Raw genomic sequence first — 14,543 nt, forward strand, 5'->3', positions numbered from 1 at the left:
CAGTGTGCAGAGCCCTAACCACTGGACCCCCGGCCTGGCCTCTGCAGCACTGACAGCCCTGAGGAGTAAGAGACCAGGAATGGAACCGGGCCCTTCTGTAGGATGGTGCACCTGGTTCCCAGCTGCTGACTGCACCAACCACCCACACCCGCAGGACAAGCCACCTGCTTCCCCCACGTGTCCAAACCACCTTACCCTTTGCTGTGTTAACCCAAGACCGCCTCTCCTCAGGCCACTGACATGCTCTCCAGCTGATCCCATCAGCTGCTAAAACACTCTCCTGCACCTCCACCTCCAAACCTCCCAACTCAACCCCTTTCCCAGCCTCCCAGGCCTACCCCTTCTCTCTTGGGAATCCAGATCAAGCCAGACTCCTTCACACACTAATGCAGCCACAATTCAGTGGAAGGGGAGTTAGGGGGCAGCCCAGGTCCCAACTCAGAGCCAGCTTGGCCCAGAGTTGCTTTAAGGCAGGCCCGCAGACAGGGATCACAGCAGAGGGAAGGGCTAATTATACTGAAAGAAGGGACCAGCCCTGGGGGAAGAGTGGGAGGTTTGGTCACCCTGGTGGCTGTTCCAATCCTTCTAAAGGAAGATGAGGGCCCCCCACCAGTTTTGGGAGGGAAGATGGTGGGCCCTTACTGAGGGGGAATGTAAGCTGAGTTGGTACAAACTCCAAGAGGAATTTGGGGTGGGCTGGGTAGGGGCTTCAGCAAAGTCCTCCAGTGCATTTCCCCCAATGAGAGCAGTGGCTGTCAGATTCCCAGCTGCCCCAATGTGCTGGGAGCTGAGGACCTGGCATGGCTGAATCTGGTTGCTTACAGTGTACTGTCATGCTAGCATGGGTAGGCACTTCCTGAGGGTAGAATTGTGCATATGCCACAGCTATTCTCCTGCCAGTGAGAGCTGGATTCATCCAGTGAAGGAATCAGCTGGGAGAGAAGCAGTCCAAAGAGGGAGAGGCAGAGAGAAGTGGGGAGGTGGGGTGGGGAGAGACATAGCCAGAGATAGAGGGTGGGGGAAAGCAAAGAGAGAGACACACACCCAAAGGTGGAGGAAAGGGAGACAGAAAACGATACAGATGGGTGGGGCCGGGGGGGGATAGACAGATGGAGGGCGAGGAGAGAGTGTGACAGCTGAGGGACAGGGAGAAGCAGCCAGATGGAAGGGAAGAGAGAGGGTCAGAATGGCCCAGAGATGGCGAGATACAGATGGAGAGGGGCAAGGCCCGGCGTAGGAGGCAGGGCGGGGGTGCAGCCTCGTACCCAATTGCTGCACCCCCTGACCCCCAGGCACTGCCCCTAGAGTTTGGGAGGTTCCAGCCAGGGTGGCCATCCACTCTCGTCTCAGTGGCCAGTACCCATCTGGACCATGTGGTGGAATATCTATGTGGTGCTGCAACTCCATGACTGGAGCTTTTTGGAAAACAGGGGCGGGGGAGTTCTGTGGAAAATTACGAATTTTCATTAAAAAAGTGAAAATCTAACATTTTAGGGGTTGTTTGTTTTTTAATTAAAGGTCTCCAGTTTTTGAGGGCAGCTGACATGGCCACCGAGTATTTCGGTTTGTTGAAAACCCTTGGAGAAAAATGGAAAATTTTCGACCAACCCAACTCTCCACCTGCCCTGCTCCTAGGTGGTGGAGTTTGGAAGGGGGAGCTGGAGAGGAATGCGGCATAGGCCCCTGAGCTGGGTGGAGAGCTTTTGGGGCTCTATGGAGCCTTCCAGCATGGCAGGAGTTAACTGACTGCATGGGAAGTTTCATCAGTCCTTTGAATTGGTGCTTGAAAATTGTTCAGGAAGGAGTTATAAAAATCCCCTGGCCACCACACAAGATGGGGGCTGGGTAGAGTCACAGCCAGTCCCCCCGAGGAAACCTCATCACGCGCTTTGGCCTGGAGTGACAGGGCCTGCGGCTCACTGGAAATGGCTCCCAGCACCAGGTGTTTCCTGTTTTGGAGCAGGGTGAGATTTTTGCTGGATGAGACAAATCTCCCGGCAGATGCAGAACATGTGACGTAGCTGGTGGATTCGGCTCCTTCAGCAAAATGGGAGTGTGAGTGTGTCTGAGAGAGAGAGAGCGCATTGACTCTGTGTGTGTGTGTGTGTGTAAGAGAGAGCGAGTGCACACGTGTGCGCATAAGGAAGAATTAACTGTGTGTTCATGTGAGAGTGTGAGCGTTATCTCTGTTTGCATGGACTGTGGGGCCCATTCTCTATTGCACCCAGGCATGCCTGAGCAAGGTGGGGTAACAGAACAGCTGGCAGGGTAGGGAGCTACAGCAATCGGCTCGCACAGTTACTCAGCAGAGGCTTCAGGGAGCACAAGCCAATTGTTTAAGGGTCAGTCAGAGAATTGCTGGTGGAGGGTCTTCAGGAGGGCGCTGGGTCCAAGGGCAGTAGGCTTGTCGACCAGCTCAGGGAGAGCAGAGCATTCCATGCCTAGGGAGAAGTTGCACTGGTGGCTATTGGAGAAGCAGACATAGGCAGGCTGACATGGGGGAGATGGGAGCAGGGTGGGTGAGCAGTTACTCAGGGCCTTGAAGGCAAGGAAGTGGAGGGGTTTCGGGTCTTGTTTAAGAGAAGCAAAGCCCCCGAGAGTGTGTGGATTCCCGGCCAGGGAGGCTGCGCCATCTACCATACCTCCCTGAACTGCAGGGGGATTTTACAGAGTGCTAAAATCCTGTCAGAAGCTCACATCCCATCCTGAGCAATGGCTGATGGGAGTCAGCACCAGCTAGGAGGTTGTGGGGTTTCAGACCCGGCTGCTGCTCTCTGAATCGGTCCTATGATCCAGTGCTGGCAGTTTTCAGAGTGCCCCTGAGCGAATGTATGGAGCTGGGCATCCCCTGGAGGTTCCCACTGGAGGGACAGTATATCCAGAGTGGAGTTATTGCCATGGCATTGGGATTATTGGCAGAGCCGAGACGTTATTGCAAGTCCCCGACCCAGGGCCAGGTGTCTGTCTCCTGGTGGCCTGGAGAGAATCTACAGCATTGTAAGAAAAATATGACGTATCTGGGCTCTAAACCAGAGCCTAAATGAGCCCCTCCGCCGCCACCAGGGAGCGAGATCATGGATCTCTGCAAGTCAGGGCTCCTGGATTCTATCATTGTACAAGTCAGTTTCCTTCTCTACACCTAACTTTCCCCACCTGCAAAACGGAGATGATCACCCTGCTGGTGGCGACCAGGATCAGCCTGTGCAATCACCTCCCAAGAGAGGTGATGGAGCTCTGGAAAGCAGGTGGGACAGTGCCCTAGGAAGTGTGCTGCAGGGCCCAAGCCTGCGCTGCCCTCAGGGAGATGGACCACATGGCAAGTTGGTCTGGTTCTTCTCAAGCAGTGCTGGTTCTCTGCTGATCTGGGGGTGCAGGGGTTTGTGGTGGTTAAGGATGTCTGTAAAGTGTTTCTGGGTGCTCCGGTGAATGTGCAGTGGCAGTGGTGCTGGGAGTAGCTTTCCTCAGTGGAATGGCACCTCAGTCATTGCTATTCCTGCCTCTGGTTCCAGCCCCACTTATTGGAATTAGCATCACTATGTCAGGTGAGAGCTGTGAAGGCTGCAGCTGGGGAATCGGCCGACCCGCCCTGCTCCCATCAGGGCGGCCAGGAGAAGCTGCTGCAGATCCCCGAACAAAGTGCCGTTTCTGTTCTTGGACCGGTATTCGTTTCAAAACATGTTATTCTCTCTCCCCTATTTAAAGCCAGTGCCACTAAGAGTAGCTGTCCCCAGGCACGAGTCCCCAACCGGGCCCTGCAAGGCTGGCCTGGGGATTGCATCAGGCTATTGTTGCCGAAGCGAGGTCCTTCGGGAATGCCGAGCTGTTGTTCTGCCCAGACCCATTTATTTTTGCTCTCCACCCGCTCTCCTGTGCTTTGCAGACAGGCCTGGGGGATCCCCAGAGAGCAGCCTGAGTGTTGAAACTGAATGCTGTGAAAAGTTCCCTTTTGCATTAGTGCAACCCCCGCCCGCTTCCCCCTTGAGCTGCTGCAGAAGACTGGCAAGATGAGGCTCTGGCTCAGGTGCCAGCTGCCGTTCCTCTGAGCTCCCAGCTTGCTCAGCTATAAATCCAGCTTCAGGTGCAGCTCTGAGCCATCCATCGCGCATGTCACCCTCCTTTCTGGGACCGGGTTGATGCCGTATCTACTGCGTGGATGTTGCCACCAATCAGTGGAGCCTCCCACTAGTGTTGCAGATCTCCATGGGGTCTGCACATGGCTGCTGTGCCAGGCAGAGCTGGTGAACACTCTGTTAAGCCCCTCTTGGCTGGAAGTGGCTTTATGCAGATCCCACAACTGAATGCTCTGCTTCTCCTTTGCAAGGGCTGCGCTGGATTTCTAGGTCAGACCTGCCGGGAGAGCCGGAGTTGGCTCTGTTGTTTATTTGTAGGGCCTCATGGGCCAGCTGGGCTTTCTGCAGCTTAGAATTCATGAGGAACGTTAAAGGGATGAACTGGAGGCAGGATTTTCCTTCTGGAATATCAGGGCTCTGTTCTCGGCAAGCTGTGGAGTTTCACTCGGGCTGTCACAGATGGGTTAGTGTTGGGCCCACAAGTTGTAGCATGCTCAACTCTCCACCCTCGTGGGTTACGGTACTTATTTTAGACTTGGTTCTTGCTTGGGGTTCAGCAAGATTGCCCAGTGCTGAAATAGGGGGCCTGGAAGTCAGGAGGGAGGTGCACTGGCAGAGCTGTGTGGGGCCCAAGACTGGAATAGCCAGGGGGGCTGTGGGTCAGGAGGGAGATGCACTGGCAGGGCAGTGAGGGTGGGGGTAACTTTGCCTGGCTGCCTGGACTGCTGTGTGCCTGGCTCCGGCCGGTGTTGAGTCTCAGTTTCCCTTCTCCGTTTTGTAAATAGACCTGCAACCTTCAGTGCAGAGCTGCTTCCTTTCCGGGGCCTATGGGCTGGCCTGGGGCTCACTTGTCCTTTGCTGGCTCTAGTTGCCTAGGCCCAGCTGGAATGCTCCATGGGAAGCCCTGCATTAGCAGGCAGGTTGTGAGTAGGGCTCGGGGGCTCAGTGCGAGCTGGTTTGTCGTCTGTTCCCCTCCAGGCTACTAGCCTGAGTTGACTGAGCCCAGCAGTGTCTGTGGGAGAGACAACACGTGGACCTGGCTCTGCCCTAGAGAGAGGGTTGCACGGGAGTGAGAACAGGTTCCCGGCAGGCTCAAGTGTGAGGAGGGTGGCAGTGTAGCATGTGACAGAGCTGAGTGTAGTGTGGCAGTGACGGCATGCTGAATAACATGGCCTGGTACCGCTGAGCAGTGCCCCCTCCGGCTGAGTGGGGGGTGTCATTGATGGGCTCTAAAACTGGTCTCCTCTTTTTCTTGGTTGGACGGGTTGTGGACAGGGGCTGAGGGTGTAGGAGGAAAGCGGGTGAGGGGGAAGCTTGTCCCTCTTGAAAAATTTGCTGCAGAATTCGCCCCTTGCCACAGAAATGTGTTCCAGAAACTCAGCTTTCCTAACCCTCAGTGATTGTTCAAAATCTTTCCAAATGTGTGTCACGGAGTCACCGGGCGATGCTCTGGAACTGCTCCCCACCAAGCCAGTCAGGACTTTGGGGAGCCTCCTCTCCCTTGGAGCAGACTTGTTCAGGGCAAGAAGCTCACACGTCTTCACGTCCTGGGTCTCTCCTTGGAGCATTCAGCATCCTCTGCCCCTCTGTGCGCTTCCCACAGCGAGTCCACCCCAGCGGGGTCCTGGGGAAGCGACTGGGTTCTGCACCCCCACTTTGCAGTCAGACGTGACTCTCAGCCAGCCAGTAACACAGAGGTTTATTCGATGACAGGAACAGGGTCTAAAACAGAGCTTGTAGATACAGCGAACCGGACCCCTCAGCTGGGTCCATTCTGGGGGGCAGTGAGCCAGACCCCCAGGTCTGCCCTCCACCCTTGACCCCAGCCAGCTGCAGACTAACAACCCCTCCCAGCCCCTCCTCTCTCCTCAGCCCCTTTCCCGGGCCAGGAGGTCACCTGATCCCTTTGTCTCCAACACCTTCAGCTGGCACCTTTGCAGGGGAGGGGCCCAGGCCATCAGTTGCTAAGAGACAGAGTGTCAGGCATTTAGGTGCACTGGCCCTTTGCTCTGCCAGATACTTAAGAACTGCCATGGGGACACTGAGGCACCAATACAGTATTCAGAGAAAACATTAAGAACTTTCCCAGTTCGTCACAATGTGAACTTAGGGAAACTGATGCAGTGATAGCTGAAACAGTAGCTCTGAGAAGGGTAGCCCGAGAAAGGGCACCTCAGTGTGTTAACTCTGAAACCTAATGATGAAAATGAAGATGTCAAAGCCTACTTCACTGCTGATCATTTTACCAGAAACATGCAGCTAACAAGCTCATCCCACAACTCCAACCTGCCTCCCACAGTCTCCCTGCCGGCCCAACAGTCTGTAACACAGTTGGGCTTTATGTTTGTGCAACTGTATCCTACTGCTCATTAAAAATGGCAGATGTTGGGGCAGTGGGAAACGGATTCAACATTGGACAGAGTGACATGAAGACATTGACATTGTCCTGTTTCTGTGTTAGCCCAAAGGTGCCGCAGAATTCCCAGCCTGCTGCACTGGGCTGCAGTAGAAACCAGGGGGCCATGCTGCAGAAGGTGGGTCCTGCGTGCTGCTGAGTATGCAGAGCCTTGGTCAAAGCAGCTGTGAATTCCTGCACTCACAAAGGGCAGGATCCTGCCCTTCCAGCTGTGTACCATCTCTCATGGTATTTTCCTGGCCCATCGGTTTGGGTGTTTTCTCAGTAGGGTCTGGAGTATCTCAGTGCGGGTGATGACCTGCATTTCCAGGTTGGGGGGTTATTGTGCCTTGTCTCACTAGTTCATGGCCTACTGTTTGTTCCTCCTGCAGGACTGCCCACAGATTCTGCCCTCCACCCAGATCTACATCCCTGTGGGCGTGGTGAAGCCCATCACTCTGACAGCCAAGAACCTGCCACAGCCACAGTCTGGCCAGCGCAACTACGAATGCATCTTCCACATCCCCGGCAGCACCACCCGTGTCACAGCTCTGCGCTTCAACAGCACCAGCATCCAGTGCCAGAACACCTCGGTGAGTCCACGGCTCCCACCCTGCTGGGCCTGGGCTGCTCTTCCATCGCAGGGTATGTGCGAACATCATTCCTGCCTGCAGAGTGTCTGGGACGCCTCCCCTGGCACTTCTCCAGGCAGAACGTGTTTCGCTTCCAGGTCATTCCTCTCCACTTGCCCCACAAACTCCACGGATTAAAGGTCACCCCATGCCTCGCTTGTTCCCTGGCTGGTTTTTGTCTCTTTCATGCTTGATCGGCAGGTAGAAAATGTAAGTTCATGGTGCCCTTGGGGCCTTGGGAGAGATTCTCCAGCTCCTCGGGCTCTGTATCCCTCCCCTCCAGTCTCTGTCTTTTCCTTTCCCTGTCTCTTTCCCCTCCCAGCTGCAAGGAGAGATTGCTTGGTGGAATTGTTCCATGCAGAATCAACACCCCTCCCTCCTCTGCTGTGGAGCCAAACCAACCCCAGGGGGGACCCTCCCATGCTTTATGAGCATTTCTAAGGGAATTTGCTTATGAAAGCCAAAGAAAGTAGCCTGGGCTGGAGTTAGAGACTCTGCTCCCGCTTCCTTCCTTCCCTGTTTGCACTTGGTTTCCCCTTACACCGAATGATCCCACTTTACAAGTGGAATTGAGTTAATTCCTTATTGCATGCAGCATTGCACTCGCTCACTCGCGCTCACACAAGTCCAGTCACACTTTTCCAGCCTGTTTGGTTGCTGTCCATCAACCGTGGGCCTCCACACACAGCTCTTCCGATGACTGTCAACCCTGCCCTGCAGCCCCCGCTTCTACTCCAGTCCTGAGCTCTTACCCACACCTCTACCAACGCCCATCACTCCTGCCCTCCAGCCCCTCTGTGTTTCCATTCCTGAGCTCTCTCTCAGCACTCTGCCAATGCCCCTCAATGCTGAACCTCTTCCCCTGCTATTCCAGCTCCTCTTCCCCAGCTCTGATGATGCATTTCAGACCCATCTCCTACTCTTCTGCCAGTGCACACTCTGTCTAGACCTCCAGCAGTCCCAGTGTCCCCCTCAAACACCTCTGCTGATGCACCGCCTCTTGGCTGGCTCGCTCTGCCCTTGGATGGGATGAGGAGTAGAGTGGCTTTCACAGCCAGGCCATGTGGTCCCTCTGGGAAGCTGTGTGTGCGGAGAGCGCTGATGCTGCGAACAGGCAGATCTAAAGTATCAATCCTCCATTCACCTCTAAGGAATGCTGCTTCTACAGTTCCTTTGCTGACTTGCTAGGCTCTGTACTGGCCTTTCCTCATCTGCATGAAAGGGGCCTCTCCTCTCGCTTTCTCATTTAATCCTTTCAAAATTTGTTTGCACCATGAAACTCGTTTGCAGCCCTACGTGAGCCGTGCTCCCTGCTCTCTCATCTTTCAGCTGCACAAGTGACATTTAGAAGCTATTGAAAAGCTGCTGTTTGCTTGAGACAGCCTTTCCTTCCTCACCTCCCCCTCGCAGGTCTCACTGGGGGGTGTTAGGCTGGGCCCGGAGAACATCACAATGTCTCTCTTTCTCTCTCTCTCTCTCTCTCTCTCCACACTTTTGAGTTCGGGTTTGGGGAAAGGGAGCTCGGCAGAGGGGATTCTTTGCCCATGATGTATATAGTGTGTCTGGGGGAGAGGAGATGCTCTCCACCCAGATGGATCTGCTACTTAAACTATCAGCTCTGTTCTGCCCCAGCTGGTTGACAGCAGGGCAGCTGCGCCCTTCTCTGGATGGGCCTGGGCTGGTGGGCAGCGAGTCAGCTACGCCTTTGCTGCTGACTCACCCTGGGACCTGACCCAGCGGTATAAAATGTCTGCACCATTTTCTGGTAGAGAGGTGACTGGAGGCTGGTACCGAAGGGTCTGCAGGGAGACTCCTAGGAAGAAACTGTTCATGGGAGAAAACTCAAGCTAAGATCTACATTGTGTTGTCGTATAAGTCAACGGGAAAGGGGAGGGGGCACTTACCCAGTGTATGTGTGCTGGGCTGAGGCCAGGCTTGGAGCAGAGCCTGCTCACAGCTGTGAAATGGCACGAAGTCGCACACAGAGTTGTATGAGTTCAGATGAGAGGCAGGTGTGGGGTGGGAGGAAGCAACAAGGGGCAGCTGAACTTGTAAGATGCCATGGTCTTGTTTTTGTGTGTGTGGGTGGGTGTGAGAGAGAGAGATCCCTCCACACAGACATGGCTGTGAATGTGAGCTACTAATGGGCTCTAGAGAGAGTATGTTTCAGATTCTCAAAGGGTCACTGACTCCTTCACATCACCGTTTCTGTCCTGGGGAGCTCTCCAAAATTCCACCCTATCCTCCACCTGTCTGCCACTGAGCCCTAAATGCTGCACACGCTTAGCAAGCCTTAAATCCCACCTCAGACAGCCAGCAAGCCTTGACTCCTGCCCTCCATTCCCCGTGGTGAGCCCTAAGTCCCGCACCCATCTCAGCCATTTCCCTCCTGGCAGCTTGGCAAAGGTTCTGGGTCCAGGGAGGGCTGGGGAGCGCTCTCCGGGGAAGGCTGAGGTGCTTGAACTGTATCTGGGAGATGAGAGGAAGCCAATGCAGAGCTGAAGCAACCTGGTCAGGCTCCACTTTGCCCTGCCCTCTGTGGGGCCAGTGCAGGGTTATCCTCCACCAGGGCTTTGCCCTGTAGAGATAGGGAAGGGACATCAGGTCCCATCTTATCCATCCCCTTGACCTCATACTGGTGGGCTCAGTCTGTTTTCCAGGACTCCGTGTAGCCCAGTTTTAAATGTCTGAAGAAAAACTGAATGAAGAAGTCCTTGTGCTGTATGTGTGTGTGTCTGTGTGAGAGAGAGAGAGCTCAGATCGCTCCCCCAGCTAGGAACGCCCGAGCTGGACTCTCATTCCTGCACCGTGGATAGCTCTGTTGCTCCGTCTCTATAAGAGTCTTGTAAGAGATTCTTTGGAGGTCAGCAGAATGGCCATTTTCCCAGCAGGAGGCCAATTACACAAAATACCTGCTCAGCCATCTGGGGGCCGTTACTGCAACACACGGGCTGTTGTACGAGGCCTAATCGCATCCCAACTGCCAGTGCTCGCAAGCCTTGAAATGGGGTTGATTAGGAGGCTGGGGGATTCTGCAGCCTGGTCGCGCAAGTGCTTTGGAGGAGCCGTTTGTCAGCTGTGGAGGAGGGAGGAATGGGGTTTCCTAGTCACTGCAGGACAGCGAGGCTGCACGGAGTCTGAGCCCAGCGCAGAGACAGGTTACCAGTATGCCAGCCACATCCATTGGCGAGTAGCCACCCAGCGCACCCGTGGGATGGCTCTTTGGGGAAAGACAGTGCAGATACAGCTGGTGCATGAGGAAAAGTCATATAGTTCCTGATTCTGCAATTGCTTATTCACCGGCTTGACTTTACTAATGCAAGTAGTCCTGTTAAGGTCAGTAGGGTTACTCGCATGAGTAAAGCTACTCACTTACCTGAATGTTGGTGGGATCAGGACCCACATCACAGAATCACAGAAGCCAGCATTTCCTTTGCTGATCTGCCCATTACCCGGCATCCTGGGGGTGTTTCCCAAGAACAGCCAAGCAGAGCTGGGTCCTTGCCCTTGTGCTCCCCGGGAGATCAGAGCAGCTTTGTGTTCGCACCCTCCCTCAGCGCTTCAGTACCTGCCAGAGGTCTGGTGGGGTTTGCTCTCAACAGAGTGGAAAAGAAGGAAACCAGGCTGAAAATGTGAGAGAAGCACGGAGGTGGTGGGCGTTGGTGATCTCCCAGCCTTAAGGTGGGTATTCATCCGTGAGCATTTATTGAGGAGCCACCCTGTCGCCATCTCCTTCCCTCCCCAGTTTATTCTATGCCTCTGCTCTCAATCCCACCTCCCTGCCCCTAGCCTCCCTCCTGCCAGCTCAGTCCAGGCCTCTGGTCATGGGCTCCTGCCTCCCGGGAAATTAACTCTTTTGACTTATTCTTTCCCTCCTCCCCTGGAGATGCAGAATCAATTCACTTGGGTCCAATCCGATGAGGTGCTGAGTGGATCCTCGATCCTGCTGGCTTCAGTGGGAGTTAAGACGGCTAAATCTTCTCTTAAACAGTCTCTGTTTTTGTAGCGTATGGGTTGGCTTAGCTCACTCTGAAGTGCTCTGGGATGCTGGGTACTGATGGGCACGATATAAAAATAAATGGCATGGTTGAATGGTAGCGGGAATGCTGGCTTAATGGGTCTTGAAGGTTGTATCTGTTACACAGTCAGTGGGAGAAGCTGTCTATAGAAATGCAAAGCCTGGGAGAGATGCTACCATGACTGGGGGCGAGTAGGTGGCTTTTTGGGGATGGGGATGGGAATTACTGACACTCTGTGCTGATTTCTTCCCATTCCACTACTGCCTGCAAACAGGGACGATGGGAAATGCTAGGGGCAAAAGGTAACTTCTGTATTTTCAGAGCAGTTCTGTACATTCTCGCAACGGTACATTAACTGCACTGTGCCTGGAGCTTTTATTTAAAGGAACATGAGGGCTCTTTAGTTTAGGCACCAACCAGCAGGTTTTGTTTGAAACACAAATGTATTTTAGAGTCATAGAGTCATGGACTTTAAGGTCAGAAGGGACCAATATGATCGTCTAGTCTGACCTCCTGCAGAACACAGGCCACAGAATCTCACCCACGCACTCCTGCAACAAACCCCTAACCTACGTCTGAGCCATTGAAGTCCTCAAATCATGGTTTAAAGACTTCAAGATGCAAAGAATCTTCCAGCAAGTGACCCGTGCTCCATGCTGCAGAGGAAGGCGAAAACCCCCCAGGGCCTCTGCCAATCTGCCCTGGAGGAAAATTCCTTCTCGACCCCAAATATGGTGATCAGCTAAACCCTGAGCATGTGGGCAAGACTCACCAGCCAGCACCCAGGAAGGAATTCACCGTAGTAACTCAGATCCCACCCCATCTAACATCCCATCACAAGCCATTGAGCATATTTACTGCTAATAGTCAAAGACCAATTAATTGCCAAAATTAGGCTATCCCATCATACCATCCCCTCCATAAACTTATTACGCTTAGTCTTGAAGCCAGATATGTCTTTTGCCCCCACTGCTCTCCTTGGAAGGCGGTTCCAGAACTTACAACACTTAACTCTAGAACCAGCCACTCTTATGAATTATTTGTGTTACAGTGGGGCTATTGTGCTAGGTACTGTACAGACACCTGGTAAGAGGTAGTCCCTGCTCCCAAAGAACTGAAAGGCAGAACAGAGAAGAAACGACATGAGCACAGAGAGTGTGCAGGGACTTGCACAAGATCACAAAACAGCTTGTGGCATATAGGGGACAGAGAACCCAGGTTTCCTGTGTCCCAGTCCAATACTTTATCCATTGGACAGCACTGCATCTCCTGCTTGAGTCTACATCTCCATAATTAAAAATTGCAAAGAGGTTGCCATTTGGCTAGTATGAAAACACAGGTTTGGCCTAGAATTGATCAAATGTGCCCTGGCAGCAAAGCAAAATGTCTGTGTACAGGGTGTAGAACATTGGTCAAGTTGTCCTTGAGTTACAAATCATTGAGATTTTGGGGCTGGTCAGTTGCAACTCCATGGTGTTAAGATATGAATCAGAATTCCTTTGTAAATCCAATTTTCATTCCCCTTCTAACTCTGCACAAGAGAAATCTTTCTCAAATGACAGGACGTGTCTTTACTTTCAGGGTACACTCAGTGCCTGTTTAATATTTGTAGGCAATGAGCCAGCCCGTTCTTTAGAGTGGGTGCTTAAAATTCACACTTCTTTGTAATTTTACTCCTCTATCCTTTTTCGGTCCATCTGGCTTGATGATAACACTTCACACTTTCCATGCAGTTAAGTATAATTAATGGTGACCTGTAGTAGGGGGTGGAGGAGGGATAGAGTTCCTACCCTGGGTTGTTTCTTTGTGATGGATAAAGAAGGCTGGATGCTATTCCTGTTTTTGTTTGTTTGTTTAAATTTGACTCGTTTACAATGTTAGAAAGTTATCTTGTCTAGCCAGAAGACACTCTAGTGACTGGAGAACTAGTGAAATGCTGAAATCACCAGAGACTGAAAGTTGTGTAATTGAGCCCTTTGATTCAGGAAGGTCCTTAAACATATACTTAATTCCCATGACTTTTGTGGGACCTACACATGGAGTTAAGTGCTTTTCTGATTAGGGATGCTTTTCTGAAAGGTGCCAGGGAGGCTGAATGGCAAAGACATTTTTAATTGAGAGATGCTCTGTCTTGTGCTTAATTTTAGTAACATTGATCTGGAGGGGGAGGGATAGCTCAGTGGTTTGAGCATTGGCCTGGTAGACCCAGGGTTGTGAGTTCAGCCCTTGACAGGGCCACTTAGGGATCTGGGGCAAAATCAGTACTTGGTCTTGCTAGTGAAGGCAGGGGGCTGGACTCAATGACCCTTCAGGGTCCCTTCCAGTTCTAGGAGATAGGTATATCTCCATATATTTTATCTAACTCCAATGACCAGTTAACATTTTGAAGAAAAGACATCTTTGTTAAAGATTCAACACTCCATCCAGTAAGTTATGAAACCTGACAATATGCATTCTCTGAGACATCTAGCACACCATCCAGTAAAACTAAGGGGCACCAGACATGACATTTCTGATATTTGTATGGGTAAAAAGCAAGCAGACTAACCCCCCGCTCTTGAGCTTTCTGTATACATCATAAAGAAACAAAAACAGGGCACAAGATTGATTAAAAAAAAAGGTTATTTGCATGTCAACTTTGAGTATAGTGCTTTGGTTAATTAAAATCCTTAAAGAGACAAAAACTTCAGCCTTATTATTAGGCATAGTGATACACTGAAACTGAAGCATGTATCCTTTGTGCAGTTTAAAACTCCTTAACATGTAAAAGTGTGGAGATGAACACTTGCCTCAATCTTGCAAACCTACCTGTGAGTAAAGCTACTTGTGCAGGCAAAGTGTTCGCAGGCTCGATGCTATAGTGGAATAAATTGCCTAGGGAGGTTGTGGAATCTCCATCTCTGGAGATATTTAAGAGTAGGTTAGATAAATGTCTATTAGGGATGGTCTAGACAGTATTTGGTCCTGCCATGAGGGCAGGGGACTGGACTCGATGACCTCTCGAGGTCCCTTCCAGTCCTAGAGTCTATGAGTGCGAATGGAAGGTTGATAAATATTTGCATATCCTCACAGTTGATACAGTCTCTTAAATGTGTGCAGTTAAACCATCCCGTTCTCCCAAGCCCTTACCTCTGCTCCCTATTGCCCACCTGCCAGCCGGGTAACAGAGTCAGCAAACAGTAAACAGCCACACATTGTTTTTCATAATCTGAGGCATTGCTAGTAACAAAGGTAAGAGTTGTTTTTAATTATATGGGGCCAGATTTCTGGTGTAGCCGATATGGGTTAAAGGAGTTACACCAGAAATGGATTTGGCCCAAGTTTTTTCTCCTGAGAATGTTCCTTTCCAAGGTGAAATGTCAGTCACTGAGGCCCTAGAAACGTTCTGTCCATTTACATTGTAAAATAAGAATACACGCCGGCTCTC

The 14,543-nt window shown here is 52.0% G+C and overlaps 1 protein-coding gene across 5 annotated transcripts in view; it reads left to right on the forward strand.

Annotated features, from left to right (window-relative positions):
• The window catches only part of PLXNA1 (plexin A1), a 401,191-nt gene that overhangs the window by 290,629 nt on the left and 96,019 nt on the right, over window positions 1-14,543 (forward strand). For all 5 annotated transcript variants that reach the window (XM_030568426.1, XM_030568425.1, XM_030568430.1 and 2 more), the window contains one exon: window positions 6,858-7,058. In XM_030568426.1, coding sequence (XP_030424286.1) covers window positions 6,858-7,058 — 201 coding nt within the window. The remainder of the gene's footprint in view (window positions 1-6,857; window positions 7,059-14,543) is intronic.

This window comes from Gopherus evgoodei, chromosome 7, assembly GCF_007399415.2.
Source record: "Gopherus evgoodei ecotype Sinaloan lineage chromosome 7, rGopEvg1_v1.p, whole genome shotgun sequence".
NCBI classification, from domain to species: Eukaryota; Metazoa; Chordata; order Testudines; family Testudinidae; genus Gopherus; species Gopherus evgoodei.